We start from the raw sequence: 26825 nt of genomic DNA on the forward strand, positions 1-26825 counted from the left end.
GGGAGAGCCACGTAGTTCTCAGCTGAGAGCAAGTTCCACAGACTGGGGGCAACACTGAGAAGGCCCTTTCCTGCATGCTCAACAAACAGGTGTCAGCATGCAGAGCAGAGCCCTCCCAGCTGATCTAGTCAGGTGGGTAGATTCAGCTGGGAGCAGGTTGTCACTAAGGTAACCGGGGCCCAAGCTGTTTAGGACTTTAAAAGTGTGAAACTGTGAACAGTCACTCTGGTAACCATATTAAATCAATCTGGCAAGCAATCCGGGAGGAGAGCTGGTCACCCATTTAAATCAATCCGGGAGCAGAGCTGGTCTTGTGGTAGCAAGCATGACTTGTCCCCTTAGCTAAGCAGGATCTCCCCTTGTTACAGATGAATGGGAGGCGTGAAATGTGAGCACTGCAAGATATTCCCCTCAGGGTACGGAGCTGCTGTGGGAAGAGCATAAGAAGGTCCCATGTTTCCTCCCTAGCATCTCCAAGATAGGGCTGAGAGAGATTCCTGCCTGCACCCTTGAAGAAGCCAATGCCAGTCTGTGAAGACAATACTGAGCTAGATAGACCAATGGTTGTTTTCAAATAATTTTCAAGGGCAGCCCCACATAGAACGCATTGCAATAATCCAAATGTGACATGACTAAAGCATGGGTGACAGAGACCAGATCAGCCCTCCCAAAGAAGGGCTGCAACTGGCACATCAACTGAAGTTGGGCAAATGCGCTTCTGGCCACCACTGCCACCTGATGTACTAGGAGCAGCACTGGGTCCAGGAGAACCCCAAGCTCTTTTAGGGGCAATTCCTACTATTCATCATCAAATGGCGAAGAGCATGCAGTCAGCTGATGACATAGCTGTCATCCTTTCTGACCCATTGTGGGAAAATCCTATATTCAATCTGAGGTTGAATACAGGGAAGAGGTTGACTGAGGTTGACTGGAAGAATCTGAGGTTGACTTCAGGGAAGCAACAGGTCTTTCCATCAACTATAATAAATCCGAGTTACTTGGATTTATTTTAGTTGATGTGGGAGTTCTCTCCAATTGCTTTGACTATAGGTTCTTCTGCTAAAACAAATAATAAGGGGGAGAGCAGACAATCCTGCTTAGTTCTTTTGTTAATAGGAGATATGTATGAGTCCCAGGAATTACAAGTCCAGATTATGGCTAAGGATTTACTATATAATTGACAGATGATGTTTGTAAAGGGCTCACCCATTTGAAATTTCTCTCCCAGTCTAATTATGTGAGGACATTGTAGCTGATGAAAAGACTTGAAGGCATCTAAAGTGAGGCTTATTAGAGGATTTTTTGAGTGATTGCTCAAAAAGACAATTTAGAATTCTTCTGATAGTATCAGATATTTGTCTTCCTTAATCAAACCAGATTGATCAGATTCAATATATTTGGCAATAATGTTGCTAGGCAGGCTGTGCAATTTTTTTGATCTAGATTTAGGATGACGATAGGCCTGAACAATTCAACTAGTTCTCTATCTTTATTTGGTTTCAGTAACATTTCAAGTCAGCATGAAACCAGGAATCAGGAATTTGGTTAGCCTGTAGAGAGATTGTAAATGAGGGACACTATATATATATATATATATATATATATATATATATATATATATATATATATATATGATATTCCGTCCAGTCTGAGGACTTGCTTCAGGACTTTAATTACTTGCTTTATTTCATCACTAGAAAATTGTTAGTTTGGCAAAGATCTGTGGGGTTCTGAGAGGAGAAGCGTCTAGGTATTCATCTTATATACTTTTGGTCTGATTTGCCAGGAGGATAAAGTTTCACATAGAACCAGATGAAAATATGATTGATCTCTTTTGACAGCTGAGGTCTTGGTGTGTGAGTCTGCCCTAAGAAAACTGTGTTCCAGGAAATCCTTTTTCAATTATTTTGCTAATAATTTGGAACCCTTATTACTGTGGCTCATAGAATTTTTGCTGAAAGTAGATTAGCTGCATAGCTATTTTTGTTGTAGCTGCGTAGCTATTTTGCTACTTTCTAACGCTTCTATGACTTAGTTTTTGAATTTTCTGCAGGTTTTATTAGAGCCAGAAGATTTGTGCAGCTGTTTTAGCTGTGCAATCTCTTTTTGAAGGGATTCCATGAGAGCCAGACACTTTTTGTTTATTTATTATTTTTAGAGAGAAAATTGTTTGTTTATTTGTTTATTTGTTTATTTATTATTTTTCTCATTCATTTACCTCTGAGAAAGGCTTTCATGGCATCCCATGCAACAGCTGGTGAAACTTGTGGAGAGGAATTGAAATCAAAATACAGGTGGACCTTGTTATCCACAGTCCCAGCACCTGCAGTTTCATGGATCTGCGGTCAGGCCATATGCACCTGGACTCATTATTCACAGATACAAAAAGGGTTAAAATTCACCTAAATACAAAAAGGGTTAAAATTCCCAGGCAGCTCTTTCCAACAACAACAACATAAAATTCCCTGCTATTTTCCACAGAAAATCAGCACATTTGTGGGGTGGGGGCATTGCTGGACAGATGGAGACCTGCAGAGCATGGCAAGTAAGATCTTCTTCGGAGGCCCTCCTCCAGGTACCTCTGCCAAATGAGGTGAGGTGGGTGGCTACCAGGGAGGGGGCCTTTTTGGTGCTTGCACACCGTTTATAGAATAGCCTCCCAAGAGAGGTTTGCCTGGTTTCATCACTTTGTTCTTTTAGAAACCAGGTAAAGACCTTTTTGTTTACTCAGGCCTTTTAAATTCACGTTTTTAAATTCAGGTTTTCAGATTTGATCTTATTTTTAACTAATTTTAAAATGAGTCTTTAAGTTGCCTTGTATTGTATTTTTAATTTTATTTTCACCTTTTTGGTCTGTTATGATTTAATGTGCTATGTGTTTTTATTGTATGTTTTAATCCTCTGTTGTGAGCCGCCCAGAGAACAATTTGTGGGGCGGCTAACAAATAAAGTTTATTATAATTAATCATAATTATATTATATTATAGGTATGATATGTTATTTCTCCAATTTCTGCCTTTTTATAGGGGTTTTTCCCCTTTTTGCCCTCCAAGAGCCTAACCCCCTAACTGCCATTGACTTAAGGTCTCATTATCCACAGTTTGATTATTTGTGGAAATTGGCGGGAACAGACCCCACACAGATAATGAGGTCCACCTGTACTGGGAGAAGGACTGTTAAAGATTTTCTGATTATTTCCTGCCTGTCAAATATTATTGGATTCACGGAGCCCTGTGGTTGTCTTTGGTAGAATACAGGAGGGGTTTACCACTGCCATCTCCCACGCAGTATTAGAGGATGCCTTTCAGCATCTTCCTATATTGCTGCTACCTGATATAGGTGTTTCCCATAGTCTGGGAAACATACCATCAGAGATTAGAACCAGCAACCTCTTGCTCTCTATGCAAGTTATTTCCCCGCTAAGCCATTAGGTGGTAGCAATTCTCAGGGCAGACTTTGGGAGAGAAAATAGACGGTCCTGAGTAGAAGCTGGATTTCTAGAGAAAGGGAGTTTATCAAGTGTTTGAGACAGAAAGATCCGAGTGGAAGGAGAAGAGGATGGCAGTTTTCTGCTATCAACAGGCCGTAGGGCCAGTACTTGGACCTTTTCAGGCCACTGAGGCCTGAAACTACAGACAAGCCTAGGATCTGCTTCATTATCCATTCGTGGAATACAAACCTTTATGAAACTCCTTCTTTGAAATTAGTTTGCTTTAATCTTCGTGAAAAACACCCTTATGAGGGAAATAAAGGTCAGTATTATGTGCATGTGTGTGAGGGAGTATTAATACATGTGAATAATTTGTGTCAACAGATTTATAAATATTATTGTTTAACAGTATACAATTTCTTTTCACTGCCGCAGAATTCATTTCTGTATTGGTCTCTGGATTGTGGACTCTGTAAGTGTGACAGAACTTACCATATGCTCAGAGGCACACATTACCGAACTGTTCTTAAACATTGCTGTAACACTAATCCTCAGCTTTTCTGTTGCCACCAGTCTACACAGGCAGTGCATTGGAGCATGGAGGACCTAGTCAAACTGTGTTTCCATGATTCTGATTTTGTAGACCAGTACAATAACCAATGTCTCAGACTGGAAATCAGGTCTCATCACCTCATGGCATGTACATCATGGTCATCGACTTTCCTTGTTTTTGGTGCTCAGTTGAAGCTGCCACACCCATTACTATCCTGTTAACCAAACGATGTCTGCCTTTAATGGAATAAAGGTATAGGCAGATAGGACACGTGTTCTGTCTCTATCAAGTTTAGGAATAACTACTATCAGGCATATTTCTAAGTTTCTGGAATTATTCCTTCTTATAAAATTATGTTAAATAAATGAGACAACTAACTGAATATGGGCAGACAGAATCAGAATCAACAGAGATCCTAGGCAAGAAGATGGGCTCTCTTTTCCCTTCCTGACCCCATCCCCCAGCAAAGCATAGAAGAATTTACTGGGGGTGGGGAACACCGTTAATTTCACAGGGGTTTACTTCTGAGTAAAGGTGTGCAGGATTGGGAGCAAGAATCCCAAGCTCGAACTTGAGGCCCTTTTTCTCTTCTCCATCCTCTCTCACCCTGTAGTAAAGCGTGGGAAAAGTTATTGAGAAGTAAGTACATTGATTTTAAGTTGGCCTTAATGCTGACCAAACAAACAGGAGAGAATACTGGCAAGAATGTGTGTGGGGGTCTCTTTTCCTTTCCCTTTCAATCACCCTCCTGGCATGTAGTTTTATTTCCGAGTAAACAGGCATAGGACTGGGACCGTCAAAGGCCTCAGGCTAGAACATGGGCTCCCCTGCCCCCCCCCCCCCCGCCCTCATTTCTTCCATCTCACTTTTGGCAACACATGGAAGCAGTTACTGAAAAATAAGCCTATAGATTTTAGTGGGCCTTACTTCTGAGTATGTATGGGAAAGTAGGGTTGAGTGCAAGGGGGCCTCAGAGCAGTAGAGGACAGATAGTAGCACCAACATTCCACATAAGTCACACAAACATGTCTTAACAGCAGAAACTATTTATTTCTGTATAGGCCTTTCCTTCTGGAGTCTTCTAGAACAGGCAGCTAAGATAGGAAAGTTCAAGAAAAGGAGACATAATGACAAATCCTTAATGAAGGGTCAGGAGGTTGCTATTCAGATGGAGCAACTAAATAAAAGACTCTGTCATAGCTATCTTGCAACTGCCTTGATCACATTTTAGGATGAGGTTGCTCAGTCTTCCAGAACATGCCTATCTATCTATCTATCTATCTGTCTGTCTATCTATGTATATACACACACACACACACTTTTATATCCCGCTCTTCCTCCAAGGAGCCCAGAGTGGTATACTACATACTTAAGTTTCTCCTCACAACAACCCTATGAAGTAGGTTAGGCTGAGAGAGAAGTGATGGCCCAGATACACCCAGCAAGTATCATGGCTGAATGGGGATTTGAACTCGGGTCTCCGCAGTCCTAATCCAGCACTCTAACCACTATACCACGCTGGCTCTTTTGTCCTAAAACCCTCCATTTACTCTAAATTAAGAATGCAAAAAAAGTGGGGTACAATCTCAGCTCCCAGGCTTTTAAAAAATAGATTCTTGGTTGCAAGACTTTGCTTAGACCTAAAATGGATGCCTTCCATCAGGCACTGTCTTTGTTCCCAGTCTGGTTCAGGGTGCTGCTAAGTTACAATATAGAAGAGAGGCTCTCTTGTAACAAAAGGGATATATATCCTTGCACCGAAGGAAGACAAAATTATATATTTCCTACCTTGATGAGTTCTTTAAATTTGGCATCCTCTTTTGAACTGGGATCTATCATGGTGCGTTCTTCATTCTCCTCTGCCAGTTTAGAAGACAAATTCTTAGTTAGAGCCATCAATACACAAACATGCGGTCAGCCACTTTAAAAAAGAAAATCCGCTGCAAAAACCAGTTTTGCCATTCATAAATGGCAGAACTCTGTCATTGCACATAGTTAGAAACAATGTCAAGTGATCAGAAAGAATGAGGCATGTCTGAGGACATACTAAATGAAGGATTTACACAGTGCTAATTTCCTCAAAGTAAGACCAGTCATATCTTTTTCATCATATGGCTCATAGCTTTGGTTGTATGCAGGGCTGATTTTAAGTGTCCTGCAAAAACCACAACTGTGGGGTACAAACTGTTCTCTTTATCAGAAGTCATTAGTAGGAAGGCACTGAAGAAAACACAAGAATGATAAACCAAATGAATGGGGGAAATGGAGGCAGTGGAGAATCTCTGGGAGGATGTGGGGGATCCCTCCTCCTTCTCCTCCAATAGTTAGCTTGCTTTGTCCTGCAAATTTGGAATACACTGTGATGTAGTTTGGAGTTCGGAAAAACACAGAGAAAAAACAACACACACTCCAAACAAGGATCACTGAATTTGTGAGTAAAGAAAAAAGAGAGAGGAAAGAAGAGGGGGAAAGAGTACGGAGGAGGTGAAGTGGAGAAGCCTTTTCTTAACTTTTTCATGGAACAATCCTACAGTAGTTGTTTAATTTCTGGGTTCCTTGCCCCACTTTACCTTTCTCAGCTTTTGTCTGGTATGGGGAGGGGGTGGGTTTAGAGTTAGGGGAGTTGTTCAGAAGTCCTGGTGTTTATTATTTGCTTAAAAGGGGTTTATGTTCAACGTTTACGTGTGATTGAATGACTGTACATGTTCATATTAAAAGTGAAGCAGAGAACAGGTCCTCTCAGAGTGCAGACAGGAAATGAACTACATGCTCTGAACAGAAGGTTTAAATAACTATGTGCAGATACACACACACACACATGCATTATACTCAGATTTTAAGAGAATCCCATTCCCCGTCTAGACTCTTTCCCCTCGCCATCCAGATTCTTTCCTCATTTTTCTTGGCTATTTAGATCTGTTCAGGATATTATCATTTGCTCTGCTCACCCCATCGTCCCTTTTTAAGTTGAGGTGCAAGTGGGCTAACTTGTGGACCATTTAACCGATTTGAAACAAATTTGGTACAGTTGTAGTGAGTGACACACAGGGACACCTCAATGGTGTAGTTTATAATGATTTCATCCACTCCCATTCAAGATGGTGGAGGCATGAATATCTGAGGTGCAAGTGAGCTAACTTGTGAACTGCTTAACGAATTTGGACCAAATTTAGTCCAGTTGTAGGGGTAGTGAAAGGAAAGTAGGCAGATTAGTTCTTGTTATATGGTGTAATAGTCTGAGTGTTGGACTATGACTGGTGAGACTCAACTTCTAATCTCTGTTCAGCCATGAAACCCACTTGGTGATTCTGGGCCACTCACGTATCTCTCAGCCTAACCTACCTTACAGGGCTGTTGTGAGAATAAACATAACAATGTGCATTGCTCTAGGCTTTTTGGAAGAAGAACAGAATATAAATGTGTTGGTTTTTTAAAAAATCCTTTCAGCAGTATAGATTCATGTTCTTTAAGTTTTCAGATGCATTGCATTTATGCAGTTTTGCTATTGCTGCATTGGACAGATTTTTTTAGTTCATTGGACATCTCACGTCTGTGAACCTTGATGTTTTTAATACAATTCAAGGGATTTCTGTATTAAACAGCTGTGCCCAAGTCTTACGGCTTCCTTCTGAAAGTAACACCTGTATCTCTTATTTCCATTAAGCAGGACTGCCCAATGAATGTTTTGGCTTTTTTAACCCAGAGTACACAAGGCTGCTCGGGGGTTCATCTCAAGAACTATGTTTCTGTAACAAGGGGGGGGGGCTCTGCTCGAATGGACCCAAAGCATGGTTATAAATTCTCCCAAAAATATTGTCAACTACACAGGTTTAAAATCCAAATAAAAATATGCTTTATTGAGTACAAAATGATGCTTGAGTAATTATTAAATCACATGAACATGCAGGACATTCCCACACATAACACATTGGCTGTTCATTTCGAGGCACTAACGGAGTAGATTCTTGAATATGTTGTAGATGAAGGGATTCCTTAATATTATGTGATTGATTAGGTAATGAAAAACTAAGCAATTGATTAGACAAGAATAACGAATGATACATAAGGATGAACTAAGCCACTAACTCCCACTGAGGATGAGCAAGGAAAGCTCTGAAGGATACGTTAATAGAAAATGGAAGGGGTAACAAAGGCCAAAGAACAATCAGTGTCAGAGGAAAGATCAGGGAAGAAGTGGAAAGATGGGGGGAAAGATCAAAGAGGAAAGCCCTGAGAAGAGAAAGAGAGAATGAATATCCATAGCTAAGGGGCAGGTCTGGGTTAGTTCAGGAAAGGAGAGTCAGATAAGGCACTAGAAATAAGGCAACAGAAATAGCTACATAATAAAAGGTTGGAGAAAAACCGGCTTCTTTGAAAAGTTAGGTTGTGGCTCAGTATTCCAGCTGCAGAGCTGCTCTAAGGGATGAAGGAGAAGTATTGCATTCTAGGAGGTCAAATCTGTGGAGGTGGTTGTCCCTGTGTCACCAGGGGCACCAGCAAGAGGATGGATGACTAGAGCGGAATCTCAGAGGTTTGAACTATGAGTGAATGAATACTGTATTAAGATCTTTGATGCAACAACACAACACAGAACATAGTATGAGTAGTCCAAATACATAATATCAGAACATTGATATTATTCTGAGAACTACTGGAACTCATTGTAGATGCGTTCTGGTGACTGGAGTCGCTTAAACCAGGAAAGACACCAGACTGGAACCCTTCCCAGGGAAATTTGCTGGAATTTACCTATGACTGGGCAGTAAAAGCCCAAAGCGCCTTACTGCCCTTCTTGAGCTGACCTTTGGGTTGAGGGTTCCCACAGAGACTCTCTTCCTCTTCTGGGAAGGAGTTGGATGCCCTCCCCATGAAAAAGGAACATCGCTTTCCCATTACTCTTGTAAAAGATAGATTAAAAACCTTCTAGCCTGGTTGGTTGTAACTTTACACACACACAAACACGAATGCTTAGGATGGAAAAGAAACAGCATGTAAACTACTCCCAAGGGCTGAGGGGGCAGGGGGATGCACTCTATGGGTTCAGCAAGAAACCTTGCAACAGAGGTCTGGCAGAATGGATCCTTGGAACTGAACAAGGCAGCTCTAGTCTGGATTTTTGGGGTTTATATAGTTATACTAAAATATTGAAAAGGAGACCATCTTGGTTTTCCGTGTTAATGTTTTCCCATTGATGCTTCCAATCAAAAGGCAATGGCTGCACTTATTGAAACAAAGAGTGTGCTCAGAAGTGATAGACAGGAGTCATATGGGGAAAACCAGAATCTCCCAAGGGGGGTTCTAGAGAATTGGGGTTCCCTGGGGTGTTCACATGGATCCAAAGATAATGGAGCCATTAGGCAGACATACAGGAATGCATGGTATGATATAAACGTGATCTGTACAAATTGAAGCAATGGCGACTGAATCTGGGGAAACTCTCAGGACTGCTGAAAATAATCATGCTATTAGTAGTTTAGCAAGTCGGCGAGCCTTTGTTGGGCACTCAAATGAATGAAGTGCATTTATGATGCCTTTTCCCCCTCTTCTGGGGCTCTCTGAGTTATCCCTAGCTCCAGTGCTAACCACTATTCCTTCCTGGACTATTTCCTCCCAGACCCATGCCTGGCACCTTCTTAAGGATATCAAAGAGGATATCAACATCATCACATAGAATACAGAGCACAGGTAATATAGAAGGTTTTGCTAGGTATAATTTGAGATTCAATATCAGGAAGTATAGTTTGTTTGAGATACATGACAGGAGATAATTTCTATAAGATTTGTAGTTGTAGCATTCTTTTGGAGTCTCCTATTTTCTATGATGTTCAAGGTGGTTGTTTTTAATTAATCAGGGATATGTGTGGACCTAAATTTGGCATTTCTGTTGACTCCGGTTAAAAGAATCTCAGGGAGCAAGGCTGGAAAAGGCCTCTTTGGGCCCGAGATCTTAAAGGGCTACTGCCAGTCTGAATTGACAGTCCCGGGCTTAATGGATTGATGGTCAGACTCTGTTTATTCATATCTCCACTTCTTCAAGCAGATTTTGCGAAAGTGCCCCCACCCCCAATGTTCATCTACTGGCTTGGCTTTTACCCTATTTTTAACTGTCACCTTATGTTTTATTGTTTAATGATTTGAACATTACAGTTTCATTTTGCACCATATTATATATATATATATATATATATTTTTTTTAAAAAAGTTGTTTAAACAGTTTGTAGATTAATAAAATAAACAGGTATCCAGATATTTCTCCTACCACTCCACTGCTATGACATCATTTCTGCAGGTTCATTACCACTTATGCCTATTATACAGGTGAGCACTTTCTACTCCGTGAAGGAAGCCACAAAGGGTTTTTTTTTGTCACATTAGTCCAGAGCTATTAGGGCAAAAGCTAAGGCCCACTTCTCTCTGAAAATCAAACACTGATTGTACACAGAAGCCCCCAAATCTGATTTTTGCATTAGGCCACAGAATTTCTAGAACCAGTCCTGGTTGTTTGAAGATGAAATGACCCTCCTAGCTTTAAGATTAGACCAGTCACTTTAGGTTCATTTTTAGCAAATAGAAAAAAATTCCACCAGATTTGAAAATTGTCCTCAGACATGGAGAACAGTTATAAGTAACATAGCAAAAGTCTCAAGTATTTAGAGTTGAGTTCTTGCTGCCATCTTGGAAAAGATGGCAGCCAAAAATCATTTTTTCATATATCTTGCAAACCCTCTGAGGGGAAAAGGTTTACTATGAAAATTCATATTAAAGTTGTCAAAATCTCTATAAACATGTAGAATTCAGTGTAGAATTCAATTAGCAGTTTTGCCATAAAATGAAGGTTTTTGTAGAATGGTACTTCATGATGATTCAGTCATCCCCGTCCCTCTGCCCTGCTGCCTGCAGCTCACTTATACACATTTCCCCTGTCAAACTGAACATAAATAAAATAGAATAGCATGAAGTTTACTGACAGTCAAAAAGCAGGAGGCTTCTCCCCTTCTTTGCTAAGTGATTCTGGGAACACATGGGGAAGAAATCCAGGTAGCACCATGTAATTATTTCTACACCACTGAAGAGTACTGTTGCATTTTTATGTGGTATTCCATTAGGTCTAATCCAGAAGTTGTAATTTAGAAAATTCTTTCCCCCCCCCCCCAGCTTGGCTTGTGCTGGGAGTATCAAATTTATAACTTTGATCAAAGGTATCTGTTCAAAATGCTCATTACCATCTGAATTTGAGGTTACCAGCAATGATGGACTTTACTTCTATATTTGAAGATGCAAGTATACTTCATTGTGGTTAATATCATCTTCACCTGCTTCAGACAAATTTGGTGGGTTTGCATTAAGGCAGAAATCTCCATGGCATTGGCCACAAAGAATGGAGCATGTCATCTTTTTGACAGCCACATCTTGGTCCACATTCATACAATTACATGTAATAAATTGCAGAAGTGTATCTGGAGCTGGTGGTTCAAGCAGTAAAACGGGAGCAATGCAGCTGGTAGATAGTTTCAGTCGTAAAGTTCAGGGTTTTGTTTGTTTTATGGGGTGCCACATCACTGCTGTAATTGTTGATACACTCAGAATGTGTGCTGGTGGAATGCTGCTTCATAGGCAGCAATGCAGCAAACTAAAGTTATTTCTTGTGGCAAACCCTGTAGAGCAGTTGTATCGATAAGTGTTAATAGACGTTTACTTTTTCAGTGCACCATATGAAACTAGAAGGAAACACCTTTCTGCCAAAGAAACAGCATCTTTTGAGGCATAGCAATCATTGATCACTGCTGTGGGGTCAAAAATACTGTACAATTCTGTTGCATAATTATCTGCTATGCATTATCTGTTTCATGTATGACAATTTGAGTGAAAAGAGAAAGAGGGAAAAGGGCAAGTTCTTACTGTAAATAGTTATGTACATCTCCCCCCATCCCACCATACATATTCCTTTTTTTTTTTTAAGCAGCAATTGATCAACTGTGTCATGGACTCCTATGCCAGTTGTAACTGTGGAAAGACACAGTTAATGTTTTAGTTTTTTCAAAGTTTTCACCTTTTTTAAAAAAAACTTTACCTGTTCTGAATGCATCTTAGCAGTTTATCTCTTCATTGCTGACAACTCAGTTTTAATTTGAACCTAATAATTGTTTTTAATCTGACTTTTAAAAAAAGTAATTTTATTACTTGTATCTGTGTCTATCTTATTGTTGTAAGCTTCCCTGAGCAGTATTGCACTGGAGGGAAGGGGTATATTTCAAATAAATAGATAGATAGATAGATATTGACATGAACTCATTCAAAATTGGGAAATGAGAACCACTGAACAAGTTTCTGAACATCTGCATCATTTTTGGCTATGCACGATTCCCTCAAATCAACATACGGTTCTAAAGTTTACACCAAAGAAATAAGCCAAGAGTACTAAAAGTACACCAAACATTTGATATAACCAAAGTTTAAACCACAGAAACCTTCTGCATTGTCACATACATTATGAGCTGCAGGCTTTCCCAGAATCCACCTACTCAACATGCTTTCTGTCATTCTTCTTCCACAAGTAAGATATCCGGAAATTTTCCTAGGACACATCAGTGTTAGCTCTATGGTCATGCCAGACCAAATTCCTATCCAAAACTATCCGTCTTTCCAACAGTGAAATATCCATCATTGACAACGCTTCTGTACTCTTTCTTCTTCATCTTTGTTCCAATGTTTAACATGTCTTGCAAGTACAGTTGGCATGCTTTTGCATATAGGAAGCGGCCATTGGTGTGAAAATATGCAAGTATTTCTTGCACACAATGAATATAGAAATATTTATTGCACACAATGATATTTAGATGCCATGATGTGTCTATACCTACAAAGATTAGAATTGTTCAGACAGTAGCTTTTCCCATGACACTCTATTGATGCGAAAGCTGGAATTTGAAGAAGCAAGATAGAAAAAGTATTGATGCTTTTGAACTTTGGTGCTGGAGAAGACTTTTGAGGATACCGTGGACAGCCAGGAAAACAAACAAATGGATCATAGAACAAATCAATCCCGAATTTTCAATCGAAGCACAAATGACCAGGCTCAAACTATCATACTCCGGACACATTATGTGAAAATCCAGCTCCCTTGAAAAATCCACAGTGCTGGGAAATGTTGAAGGAAAGAAGAAGACAACTAGCAGCAGCAAGGTGGATGGACTCGGTTATGACAGCAATGAATGCACCACTGAGAGACCTTAAAGGCCAAGTTGAAGACAGATCATCCTGGAGAGAATCTATGTGGTCACTAAGAGTCGACATTGACTTAATGGCACTTAATTAATCCATCAAGGAAGAATTGAATTCACAGTTTTGCAGTAGCACTTCCCACCCACCCCGCTGCAATTTTGCTATTGCTCCTTGAATTTTTCTGCAACCCTCCTCAGTGCATGATCATTGTTTACCAATTCAGAAAGGCTGGGATGAAATGCTCCACCAGTTGTGGCCAATACAATGGATACTGCTGTCTTAATACAAACCCACAAGATTTGTCTGAAGTAAGTGAAGAATAGATTGGCCGAAATGACAAATCTCCACATCTTCAAATGAAGAAGTAAAATTCAACACTGGCTGTGTTTTCCAACATTCTGATTTAAATAGAAGTGATGAGCATTTTGAACTAACAGATGTCATTGATCAAAGTTATGAATCTGATATTCCCAGCACAAGCCAAGCTGTGAAGAAAATAAGATTTTCCCAAATTACAATTTGTGGATTAGGCTTAATGGGGATACCATATTTTAAAAAAAATACACCAGTACTCTACCTCATAGGGGGCCTACAAATGACTACATGGGAGGTACATTTCACTACCTGGATCTACTTTCTTCCCTATGCACTCCCAGAATCACTTAGCAAAGAAGGAGGAGGGTAGTCCCTCCTTGTGACTGACAGTAAATTTCAAGCTCTTTAATTTTATTTCTGTTCAGTACATAAGTGAGCTACAGACAAAAAGCTGAGGCAGTGGCATCGCTGTTACTTAGTAAATCCCACTGTGCTCAATGGAACTTACTTCTGTGTAAGGGTGCATAGGACTGTAACTTAAGACTGCTTCAAGTCAATGAAAGCACATCACTTTTACTTTGGCAGGCCTTCTCCAAAGTTTTGGGCTGCTTTTGTTGTGTGGTAGTTTTACTGGTTTTTACCTCCCTCTATTTTTATAGCTGTTGTGTTTGTTGTATTTTATTTCATTTCAACATCCTCGATTCAGTTGAAAACAGGAAGGATTTACATTTTAAAACTAATAAATGCCAACCTACATTCTGTTTTACAGATGGGAATGGAATGCATATGTATATCACAAGTCACATGTAGTTCCCAATCCAGTAAGAACATTTGCATACACAAGTCTGCTTCCACACAGTTTGCCTTTGCTAGAATACGTGTCCCAGAGAGGCCATAAATACTCATCTTTCTTTCCTTTAGAAAAAAAAGCCCAAAAGCATTTTTGTTTGGTAAGCTTGTTGGGGGATCTGTGGTTTACTCTTGTGTTCAAGAATCAATTTGTAGATTCATATTTTAGTTCGATATGTTATATGTACATTTTAAAGGATTAAAAAAAATCTCTTACAGTACATTTATTGGGGGGAAACATGCAAATAGATACAAAAGAAATGTACAGAAATTACGTGAAAACAGTTACATGTACTTTTTTAAAGGACTGTCAACCAATTCAAGAATTTTTAATTGATAAGTCATCTGCCTTTTAACCAGTCAGCCAATTCATTAACTTTCTGCTGCTGTCACCCCATTCCTTTCTCCTAGCTGACAGGCTGGCCTCATCTTCCAGGCATTCAGATTCTTAGTATTGCAGGCTGGCAGCGAGGCAGTGCGGATGGAACAGCCTCCCCTTGTTGTTCATGCACCAACAGCTCTCTTCCAGCCCCTCAAGTAGCATAAGAACATAAGAACAGCCCTGCTGGATCAGGCCCAAGGCCCATCTAGTCCAGCATCCTGTTACGCACAATGCCCCACCAGACGCTGCTGGAAGCCACAGGCAGGAGTTCAGGGCATGCCCCCTCTCTCCTGCTGTTACTCCCCTGCAACTGGTACTCAGAGGCATCTTGCCTTTGAGGTTGGAGGTGGCCCACAGCCCTCCAATGATTGACCTCTAACCGTTGATTGCCCTCTCCTCCATGAAGTTATCCAAACCGTTCTTAAAGCCAACCAGGTTGTTGGCTGTCACCACATCTTGTGGCAGAAAATTCCACAAGTGGATTATGCGTTGTGTGAAAAAGTCCTTCCATTTGTTGGTCCTAGATTTCCCGGCAATCAATTTCATGGGATGACCCCTGGTTCTAGTGTTATGGGAGAAGGAGAAGAATTTCTCTCTATCCATTTTCTCCACACCATGCATAATTTTATAGACCTCTATCATGTCTCCCCGCAGTCATTTTTTTCCCCTAAACTAAAAAGCCACAGGTGTTGTAGTCTTGCCACATAAGAAGTGTGCCCTAGGCCCCTGATCATCTTGGTTGCCCTCTTCTGCATATTTTCCAGTTCTACGATGTCCTTTTTTTAGATGTGGTGACCAGAATTGTACACAATACTACAAGTGTGGTCACACCATAGTTTTGTATAAGGGCATTATAATGTTAGCCGTTTTATTTTCAATCCCCTTCCTAATGATCCCCATGGAATTGGCCTTTTTCACAGCTGCCACACATTGAGTTGACACTTTCAACGAGCTGTCCACCACGACCCCAAAATCCCTCTCCTGGTCAGTCACTGACAGCTCGGATCCCATCAGCGTATACTTGAAGCTGGGGTTCTTCGTCCCAATGTGCATCACTTTACACTTGCCAACATTGAACCGCATTTACCACTTTGTCACCCACTCCCTCAGTTTGGAGAAATCCTTTTGGAGCGCCTCACAATCTGTTTTGGATTTTACTATCCAAAAGAGTTTGGTATCATCTGCAAATTTGGCCACCTTGCTGCTTACCCCTACTTCTAGATCATTGATGAATAAATTAAAAAGCACCGGCCCCAGTACAGATCCTTGGGGGACCCCAATTCTTACTTCCCTCCATTGTGAAAACTCTCCATTCATACCTACCCTCTGTTTCCTGTCTTTCAACCAGTAAGCAATCCACACATGTTATTGTCCCCTTATCCCATGACCGCTAAGTTTCCTCAGGAGTCTTTGATGAGGAACTCTGTCGAAAGCTTTTTGGAAGTCCAGGTATACTATGTCAACGGGATCACCTTGATCCACACACTTGTTGACACTCTCAAAGAACTCCAAAAGGTTGGTTAGGCAAGATTTACCTTTGCGGAAGCCATGCTGGTTCAGTCCCAGCAGTGCCTGTTCTTCTATGTGCTTTACAATTTTTTACAATTTTAAGGAGTTAAAAATGACTTTTGCTTTATTTTTGCCTAATGCCTACCTGCTCCCCTACCCACCTTGGTTCCTGTAATCTTTAGAGAGAGCGATCTCACCTCTCATGTGTGTGGCTCAGAGACTCTGGAGTTGCAGCTCCCCACAAGCTGACTGCTTGGTTGAGCTATTTGAAGGGGAACTTAACTGAAGGGGTGAACTAAGCCAGGCTCCCGCTCTGTGGAGACAGGGGGATCCTCCAAAGGTTGGTTCAGATGCAAACAAATTCTGTCTGGAAGGAGAGAGTGGTGGCAGCGACTACTGGACACTGCATTGGAGCAGGGTGGGTGAGTTGGATTGCCCAAACTCCAATGGGTTTCCTTAAAACAAGTTTGTTGTTGGAGAGGAGAGTGCAAAGAAGAGCAGCAGCAGCAACAACAGAGGTTGCTTATGCTAGCACAGCAGCAGCAACAGAGGTTGTTGCTGATTGGAAGCGCCACCCATACTGCCTGAGGCTGACCTTCAAGAGCAAGCAGTCACTGTGGCTATTGGCCTAGCAGGGGGAAGATGGGTGATGCCAGTAAGGGAGCCATTCAGGAGGGGGTGGCATCAATGTCAGAGGGCAGGGCCAGAAAGGCAGGGCAGGTGGCGACAGGAAACAAGCCAGCAGGGGGTAGATTTGGTCCAGAGGCCTCTAACTGCTGATCCCTACTCTTAAAAAATAGAGTTAATGTGACCTAACAGGAAAATTGTCACAGAGCACATGCACTCAGGCCTGAGTGCACACTATGCAAAACCAAACAATGTAGAAAAGTTTGTATTTGTGGATATTCCAGTTTTATATTATTCTTGCACTGAAACAGCAGCCCTAGAATAAACTTCAGGTCCGCTGGAAAAAAATCCCACTAAAACCATCATACAGGAGAACCTCGATATCCACAGGGGTTCTGTTCCGGGCTGCAGCCGTGGACATATGGAAGCTGCGAATATCGTGTAATTGATCCTATGGCGTCGTGGGGGTTAGGTTCCCCGTCAGCCAAAAATGACAGAAAATCGGCTGGATTTCATAGTGGGGGAGCTTCTTACCTTGCTCTGCTACTCCCCCCTCCCCAAGTCATGCTGTGCCCCCAAATTTGCCAAAAATCTCCCCCCCCCTTTTTTTTTTTACAAAGACAGGAGCCATTTTGTGGCTCCATCAAGGAAAATGGTAGCCAGAAATGACCTCCATGGTTATTTCCGGTCACATCTGACCCACGGATACGTGAGGTCAGCATGGTTTTTTCCCCCTTCTTCTTCACACATATGCCGTGGTTGGGTGCGTTTTCCCCAACCGCAGATACACTAATCCACAGATGTGGAATCCGTGGAAAATGAGGTCCACCTGTTTCTTCCACAAAATCTGATGAATACAGACCTTTAAGCTGCTGTTTTGATTTTTTTAAACCATAGATGCAATAAACCAATTCCTAGTATAAGTAATTTCCTTTCAGGTCTGACCACAGTAAGCTACTAGAACAAGAAGTATCTGAAACCTCTACACTATCTTTACTTTCACTGGCACTCTATTGGATCAGTATATGTTAAAATCTGATCCCCAAGATCTCACCTCATAGTAATAGAACATTTTTCATTAGGTAACATTTTACCATAGGTAACATTCATACTGTACCTAATAAGGTATCTTCTGGATGCAGATCTGTGGTGGTGGGAGACATTGGTGCATTGATTGCATTTTTACCCTCTTCCTGCAGATCAGTCACTGAAACAGAGAAATCCAAAATGCTTTAATGAATGCACAGTTTGTCAGTATGTTTCAAATTTAGCCAGTGTTGAGCTGAATGGTCTCCAAGTTTCACTTTTCAGTTTGAAAATAGTGATTATAGTTAACCCTCCCTTCACAAATTCCTACTCCTGCCTTTCTAGTAGCTGCCCACTACTGTTTGCAGCTATGCTTCACCCACCCCCACCTGTTTTGTAGCTGCTTTGTTTAGAGATCTAAATTTTCTGGAAATTTTGCAGCCATGGAAAAACACAGAGGTTCCCCCTCACACCCTCCATTAGCCACCCCCCAGAAAAAACAACTCAGAAATTTGGGGGTGGGGAGTTGAATGCAATATATACAATACTAATTTTTGTATTATATTTAAACTTAGTTTACTTCTTTAAAGATACAAAATGAACTATGCACAGCTTAGAACACAAGACTTTCCATTTTAAAAAATAAAACTAAAGTATTTATAATTTAAATGTCAGAAGCATACTAAACAATAATTACATATATGTAGTGCTAGAGATTGAGCTGCTAGCCGCTGCAGCCCAAGGTATCTGAACATGTCCAATTTTTGCCAGTTGAAAATTATGGAGGTGGAGTTGAACATATGTAAGATGACAACCATCAACACTCTAGTAAATAAAAAGTAATGTTTATTATTTGAAATTAGAAAGTCTTTCTGAAGTCCATATTATCTACATAAGAAACAGAAGACATTCATTATTTCTTGAGTTCTCTCTCTCTCTATACTAACAGTAATTTAATTAAAAGTAAAAAGTATTTGGTTTGAAGGGATAGTTATTCACACTTGAATCGACTTGAATCTGGGTTCAGTTCAATTCAAATTTATTTGGCCTAATTTTTAAGGGCTAGGAGGCACGAAAGAGGATTGGGTGGTAGGGCCCCATGGGTGGCAACTACCACCCAACCCCCAAAGGAACTAGGGAAAGGGGTGGATTTTTAGGAATACTTATGTGTTGTGGTTTCTCAGTTGTGAAATAACTTCTTCATAGAGATTCACTGCGAAGAAGTTATTTCAATGGCAAGTTTATTTATTTTTTTACATTTATATCCCGCTCTTCCTCCAAGGAGCCCAGAGTGGTGTACTACATACTTGAGTTTCTCTTTCACAACAACCCTGTGATGTAGGTTAGGCTGAGAGAGAAGTGACTGGCCCAGAGTCACCCAGCTAGTTTTATGGATGAATGGGGATTTGAACTCGGGTCTCCCCGGTCCTAGTCCAGCACTCTAACAAGAATCTGGTCAGTGTCCCCAAGGTTGATTCCATTCAAGGTTAAATCACTCACACATTCACACAACCCTACACCAGTCTATGTAGGTAATGGCTTGATGCATGGAGGACCTAGCCAAATTGTGTTTCCATGGTTATGATTGTAAGCCAGTACAATATTTCAGAGTCATATCTTGGGTCTCACACCCCCACAGCATGGACATCATGGGCTATCAAATTTCATCGCTTTTTAAAATCTCAGTGTTAATTGAATTTCCTTGCTTTTTAGAAACAGAGGGTTCCATTTACACCACAAATGGGTGCATTTGTGTTCAGAATATACAATGTATGTGCATTCAGTACAAGGAAAGTGAAAATACTGCTTTTGCATTGCCAGACATAATAAAGAGGCAGACAAAAACAAGCGTTTAAAACAAGCCACAACTTTGACAGTCACCAAAGAAAGCTGTGGCTTGTTTTAAAAAGAGCATCGGTATACTAAATATTGTTCTGAGCTTCACTTTATAACAAGTGTGATATGTAGTTGTTGTTTTCCCCTCATTGTATGGAGGCTGTCCATTCACTGCATTGTATAGTGGCTGTGTTATAGTTGTGTGTGGATTTTTCAATATAACTATGATAATACTATACAGATGATAGGCAAATATTAGGTTTCAACCCGCACCGCAATGACAGCGTGAGCAGTTGCTTGTGTGCACTCAGGTTATTTAAAAAACAAACTACAACTTATCCCTAACAATCCTATATTAGATAGGATAAGAATTGTAATTATCTAATATTTTCCTTTATATAATATTTACATAAAATATCTTCATATGACGATCACGGAAGAACCCACAATCACCTCTTCAGATGAACACCATAAGAGGGGCAGCAAGAGGGGGTGAGTGATGCACCATAAGGTGGGACTTCTGAACCTGCTTTTGTCGCTGAAAGCATTATAGCGTGCTTTTTAAAAAAGAGTCTGAATAGGGCTATTATGTCATGAAGTTCCGACATTATATACTGGAAAAGGGATGCAAATCCAGGTTGCCATATTCAGTGACAACCCTGTGCTTCATGGTTAGTTCTGTCTGTTATGACCCATAACATATCCTCTATATCAGAACTAAAAAAACCCAAGAACTAAAGAAGCTTGTGTTCATTTCAAACATTCCTACCAGAAATTCTCTGGTATAGGCATACTGAACTCTTAGTAAACTGCCAACTCAGGGAATTATCTATCCAAAGGGTGCATTGTTAGAAATGATAAGTGTTTGGCTGGTCTTCCCCTAAGGAAGACATCCTGTTGTTCCATTAACATATACCTCATGTTGATCCTTCCTGGATGGCTTACAATATGGTACATCCCTAGACTGAGTTATGCCTGTCACATTTGTTATTGAAACTGCTTTCTTTATTTCACTTAGTTTGCAACAGGATAAATAAGCCGACAACCATTGTTTGGGGCTACTATCTCCTGAACTACCAATGCCCCTTCCTCCCTTCCCAAACGAGAAAGGAGCCTCAAGGATTATAGGTGCTGTTTGCAGAGTTTGATTACCTCCTTAAATGTTTGCAGAGTAAACAGACACAGTTCCTTCCTGATAAGATTTATTGGGTGGTTTTTCCTCGAAATGAAGATGTGCTTTTTCATGAGAACCCGGTGTTTGTAGTTTAGCTATTAACACGTATGGAGATTCACCATGGATGTTGCACTGAACCAAAGACTTGATGTTCAGATCAAAGGATCGAATGAGTATAAAGACAAAGTGGCAGTAGGCATGAATTCAGCAAATCACTTGCTCAACCCTCTGACTCTGTTAAGCTATCCATCTAAACAGAAGTCCCACTAGACGTGGCTTGTTAGCGACCCCTCTGTGTAGCAAGTAATTGGAACAAGTTGTGATCTGTATTCAGCTCCAGAAAAAGATCTCTGAGACATAATATTGACTTGCCTGGCTGCTACCTCACTGTTCACAAGTTACATACCCGAGCAACACTGTCATGTCAGCACTTGCTGACATACACCTAGTATAGGTAATATGCTTTCTGTAGCCTCTCCAAACTCCTTGATCTCCATCCAGCTGCCCTCTCCCTCCTTCTCTCCTGAAAACTCAGCCTGCCTGAGCTGCCACCCACCTTGCCTCCTCCTCCCTCCCTAAGCTCCCTCCGTGTCTCTGTCTCTTTCCTTCCCCTCCTTAGATTGTTTAGAACAATATTGGTTGCTAACTGTAACTCTGGTTTTTAACATGCATTCAATACATAAGATAACTATCATGCATATACTGGGATGCTTTTAGAATATGACTTGCCTTATGTTATTATTATTATTATTCCAATAAAGCTTTTAAATTGCATAAAGTTGTGGTATTGGTATTATGTCACCTTTCCACCAGTTTTGATCTGTGATTCCCGTACCAAGAACAGGTAGCCATGGGGTGGCAGGTGCATCCAAGCTCTTTTTAACTTGGGGGCACAACATGACTGAAGTAAATTCAAGCACATAAGATTGTACATGGTACAGTCCTCCACAAAACTGTACACCACACAATACACGAGGAGGATGACATCACTCATTTCAAAGTCCATACTGAATGGAAAGGACAGAAGAGAAAACATTAGCAGAGCTCTAACAGCAATGTGTGCTTCACAAGGCATTCTTTGGTACCTTAATACAGAAAGAAGGTGAACAAACACATTCAAATAGGAACACAAAAAGGTTTTGTTTTAATTGGACAATGTAACAAGGCACAGCTTTATGTACAAACAGACTTCCTATCCCATCTTCTGGAAGCTAGAGAGGGGAGTGAAAGAAGGTGCCTGCTTTACACATGTTGCTAAATCAGCAGGTAGTGCACAACATAACTGACAAATGCTGAGCCACCTGATAAATATAATTCTTAAAACAGACTTGCAGTATTTGTAACGGATGGCTAAATGAAGTCCTAGGAAATTAATTCCTCCTGCCAATGCTAAAATGTGTGCATATTATGCCAGGTATGAAGAATATTTGGAACCCAAGAATGAGGCACAGGCCACATACACAATCCTGTGCTCTTAATGGAGCTTTTAATCAGGCCACAAAATGGCTTGCCAGATGGGGTTCCTGATCAAAGCAGAGCTCCCTTTCTAGAGAACATATTTTTGCTGAAGCAACAGAAGCAAAATTGCCAACTAACCATTACTTTACTGGTCTGTCCAGTAAATCTGAATCCCAGCAGGTAACCAGTATCAGGTGTTGAACAACTGGCAAACTCTTTCTGCTGCTGCCCCAAAGGACCAGGTTATGAAACTAACAAGGGAGGAGGCTCTCTTCTGTGCCTTTTGTCAGCTAGGTTTCCAGGCAGGAGGGGGCTTGGCTAGCAGCTGCATCATTGAGAAGAAGCATGCTGTGAAGGCCACAGGAATTCATGGAGAAAAACTGGAAGTTCAGTGACAATAGGGTTCTGCTATAATTTTGTCCTTTTCAGTGGTTGGACAGAATGGCCCCTAAGAAGCAGTCAAAGGACAAGAAATGTCTGAGAACATCTGAGTGTCCATCACAAAGAGTCAAAATGACTTGTTAAAAGGAAATGAGACAACAGAGAACTGGAAAGCCACAAGCAAAGATATTCTTGTCAGAAAAGCCCCCAAGCTTCTGGTGAAACCTGGGCAAGTTTCCAGTGGCTCTATCATCAGAAATACAGAAAGATACAGAGAAATTCCCCATTATGTTCTCCAGAACATGCTGGGTGGTTCTATTGGGCACAGTTCAGGAAGGGTCTCCAACTGCCCTTTTTACATTCTTCTCTCAATTCATACTACCTGTTTCAAGCAGCAAGTCCTTTTGCTAATGTTTTAAAGTTTTATCGGTGACTATTTTAATTGGTTTTATATGATCTTAGGTTGTAATTGTTGTTGGATTTTAATTGTTAGCCACCCAGAGATTTTATATGGGGCAGTATAGAAATACAACAAACAAACTTCAAAGATGACCTAATAAAGATGGTTTTGTTATTGATCCCACTGGGGCCCATCAGATCCCATTCCTGACCTATCAGATTCCTCCCCCATCCAGGTCATTTTCCTTCTCCATGGTCATCTAGTAACCCTAGTTCCCAGCTAGAATACATCTCACCTACTTTGCACTAAGCAAAATTTCAATGAACAAAAAGTACAAGAAAAATATGTATTTATAAGCGAAGAACAGTGAAGACAATCAAGGTGGAAGTTGCCAACTTCTTTACCAAGCCCTGCTCCTATGCTTTAACAGTCAGATTGATCTGTCAACATTAGCAGGCAATGATGCTCACCTCCATATCATGAAAAGCTTCATCAGCTCAGTTCAGCAGATCAAGCTGTTGTTAAAGACATAGGAACAACCCAGGCAGTGTTCTCTCTAATATTTTTTCATCTGGGTGTGGAATGAGTTTTGTTCTGGGCAGCAGTATCAATGCAGTGTGTTTGCACATGCATTCAGAGTGGGGCCTTCCCGATTCAACCTGAGCGGGATCTAAAACTAACTGAGCAGACATCAACAAATGTGTGAGCGCAGGCACGTGCACACGCCTTGGAGGGAACAGTAAACCCTGGTTGGATTTCTGTGGTCATTTGCAATGCTAGACACATACTAAAAGTAACTACTGCAACAAAAGTGAGTGTCAAACTTTGGCTGTGTATTTAAATAAAACAAAAAAGCAAAGTTCTGCACCCTGATAACCCAAATTTTGTATCTATAAAAGCTGAATTCTACCATCTGAATCAATTTGAGAGCCAGGAAAATGTGCCTGCTTTTGCTCGCTTTGCATTCTTATTCATTCTACCTCAGTCATGCAGACTGTTTGTACGGGGTCAAAATCCTGCAGCATGACACCGATATCCTTCCCACGGGAAATCATATGCCATCACCCCTCTATGTTCACCAATTCTGCTAGACACTGTCCACAGATTTTCAAGCCTATGTTCATACCTAAAAGAACTAGGACAAAGTATCTCAGGAATCTTAATGCTGCACCAGTTCTAGTCCATGTGGTTTCTCTGCATTTTCATGGAATTCACGCAACTTCCTATGTCCATAGACTTGCCATCAGCCAACGAACAAAAGCACCAGCTACCAACTGTTGCACCAGTACATCCCCATAAACATGACAAGAAGCCAAAATTACAACTCAGTTTGATACAATCCTTTCCTCCAACATTTGTTTTCAATTTAAAGGAAGTTGTTGTAGTAGGTGATCTCAACTCCAACACCACACATTTGCCATCAATAAAACAGATAATGCTCCTGATTTCCTAAACACCACACCATGTACTCCAGCACTGATGTGGAACTAAAAATAAATCATGCACAGCCACACTCCCCATACGGCCATTCAACAAAGAGCCAAGTGGGGAGGCCTGGTCTTTAAAAAATCCCAACCGACCAGACTGTGAGCCTATGTTCTATTTCTGAGCTAATCCTAGAGCTGGCAAGCAGAGCATCCAAGGCATGCAGGTAGCTCTCAAGGGGTGGGGTGGGGGAACCTCCAGGCTCTCACAGGTAAGAAGTACTTTCCTACCTTCTGTTTTCTTGCGTTTCTTACAAAGCAGGCCTGCCATTCGGACTCCCTGAAATGTAAGGCAGACCCAGTGTTGGCAGCCCGAAAGGAGGCAGATGGACAAGGAACTGACCTGCAAGCCTGGGTTAATTTGGTCACAGTGACATGGGAGTAGATGGTTGGGTAGCAACAGTTACAAGGGGTGGAAAGCAAGCATATGGCAGAGTGAAACTCAAGAAGAATAGACACTTAAGCACTGCAGTTAAGTTAGTGTCACTCTCTGAACAGAGACAATTACTGGCCCTGAGATTTTACACATAAAAGTGATAAACTATTTTTAGTTTCTAAATCTTAAAATTCAGTTTCAGCCCATAGGATCCAACCAAAAAGCAAAATCAAAATATACAACATTCTCTTGGGCAAACAACAACAATTTTCATTTTACAGTAGACTCAAACTCTCTGTTCAAAATAAAGCTGATGGTACTTTATGATTCAGTGCAGCTGCTTTCTAGCAAATGAGCTTGTCTTTAATGGCAATCAGTAGTCTGGCACTCAAAATGAAGCCAGATTATCACTATTTAATTTTAGCTCCACTTATTTCTCATTCAAGGTCTGAGTCTGGACACTCAAAATGAAGCCAGATGATTGCTCTTTAATTTTAGCTGCAGTTATTTCAGACCCAAGGTCTAAACCTCGAATTAGAAAATAGCAGCTGTCATGATGTTGACTAGAATGGCTAATTATGGGACAGTGGAAGAAGTTATGTCTTCTTCCACCTAAATCAAGTCAAGATGTGTGACTGACCTATTAAGTGCAGTTCTCCATTTCACAGCTGATCTGTGTTATGTGTAAACACCAGGTTTTTAAAAGGATCTAAAAATAGTTGTCAATAAAACACTGAATCATAGTACTAAACTTTCTTGCCAAGCCAAAAACAACAAAAAGCAATCTCACAAATAATGAAATTTAGTAGCCTTCTTTTTTAAAAAACAAAACAAAAAACAAAAAACCTTTCCTGCCTGCAAGTACCTAGCAGGTACTTTTGGCCATGAAATAAAACAAGAACCAATTTACAAAAATTGATTGGAAGCACTTTTCCCTCTAAGGTGTGCACACGTGCATGTGCTCACAATTTTTTTGTATGTCCGCTCAGTTAATTTTAGATCCCACTCGGGTTGAATCAGGAAGGCCCCACTCTGAATGCATGTGTGCACACACTGCCTTGATACTGCCACCTAGAACAAAACTCATTCTGCACACAGATGAAAAAAATTAGAGAGAACACTGGTTGGAACTAATTTTTATTGTAAGCTTGCAATAAAGCCAATCATCTGGCTTTACCCTTGCTTCAGTTTTCTCCATTTGTAGAATGGGAATAATCACCACATCTATACAAGAGAGGCAGGAACTGATGTTTAGCTAAATGGGTAACATCATATTGCCTTTATTGCCCTTATTTGCACCTTACTAGCTATCATTGCATCACTGATTACTAGTTTTCACAGCACTCTGAAATACTTGCATAAATGGAACAGAACTCCTCTCCAGAACAGCTATGCCTCTCCTCTCTCTCTTCCCTCAAATACCTCCTCAAAACCATTTTTTCCACAAAGCCTTCAGCCTTTTCCATAATCCCTAACTGCAATGAAATCCCAGTACATGTACACTTTCTCATATCCATACTTTTGTTACCCATGCCTCTTTCATTCCTTCTTTCCTCCCTTAGGGTAGAGATATGTCTCTTTGATATGTAACTCTAAAGTGTCGTGTATACTGAAGGCATGATATAAATAATCAAAATAATGGTCAGACATGCATGTCCATTATTTGATTACTACAGCAAAAAGTGTTTTTCGTATGTGTGAATGAGCCATCACAGATCAAAACTCTATAAACAGATTTCAAATCAGTTTGCCCATCATTAGTTTCCCTATTAAAGGCAGAAATACAAGAGGGAACTGTTTTAT

The 26825-nt window shown here is 40.7% G+C and overlaps 1 protein-coding gene across 4 annotated transcripts in view; it reads right to left on the reverse strand.

The window, feature by feature from the left end:
- PARVB (parvin beta) overlaps window positions 1-26825 on the reverse strand; it is a 90266-nt gene that overhangs the window by 52107 nt on the left and 11334 nt on the right. For 3 of the 4 annotated variants that reach the window (XM_053257705.1, XM_053257704.1, XM_053257707.1), the window contains exons 2-3: window positions 18005-18094; window positions 5772-5842 (exon numbers count right to left, since the gene is read on the reverse strand). In XM_053257705.1, the coding sequence (XP_053113680.1) occupies window positions 5772-5842; window positions 18005-18094 (161 nt within the window). Of the gene's footprint in view, window positions 1-5771; window positions 5843-18004; window positions 18095-24877; window positions 25004-26825 lie in introns of those variants that run through there. The other variant, XM_053257706.1, reaches the window with a different exon arrangement.

This window comes from Hemicordylus capensis, chromosome 5 (assembly GCF_027244095.1).
Source record: "Hemicordylus capensis ecotype Gifberg chromosome 5, rHemCap1.1.pri, whole genome shotgun sequence".
Taxonomy (NCBI): Eukaryota; Metazoa; Chordata; class Lepidosauria; order Squamata; family Cordylidae; genus Hemicordylus; species Hemicordylus capensis.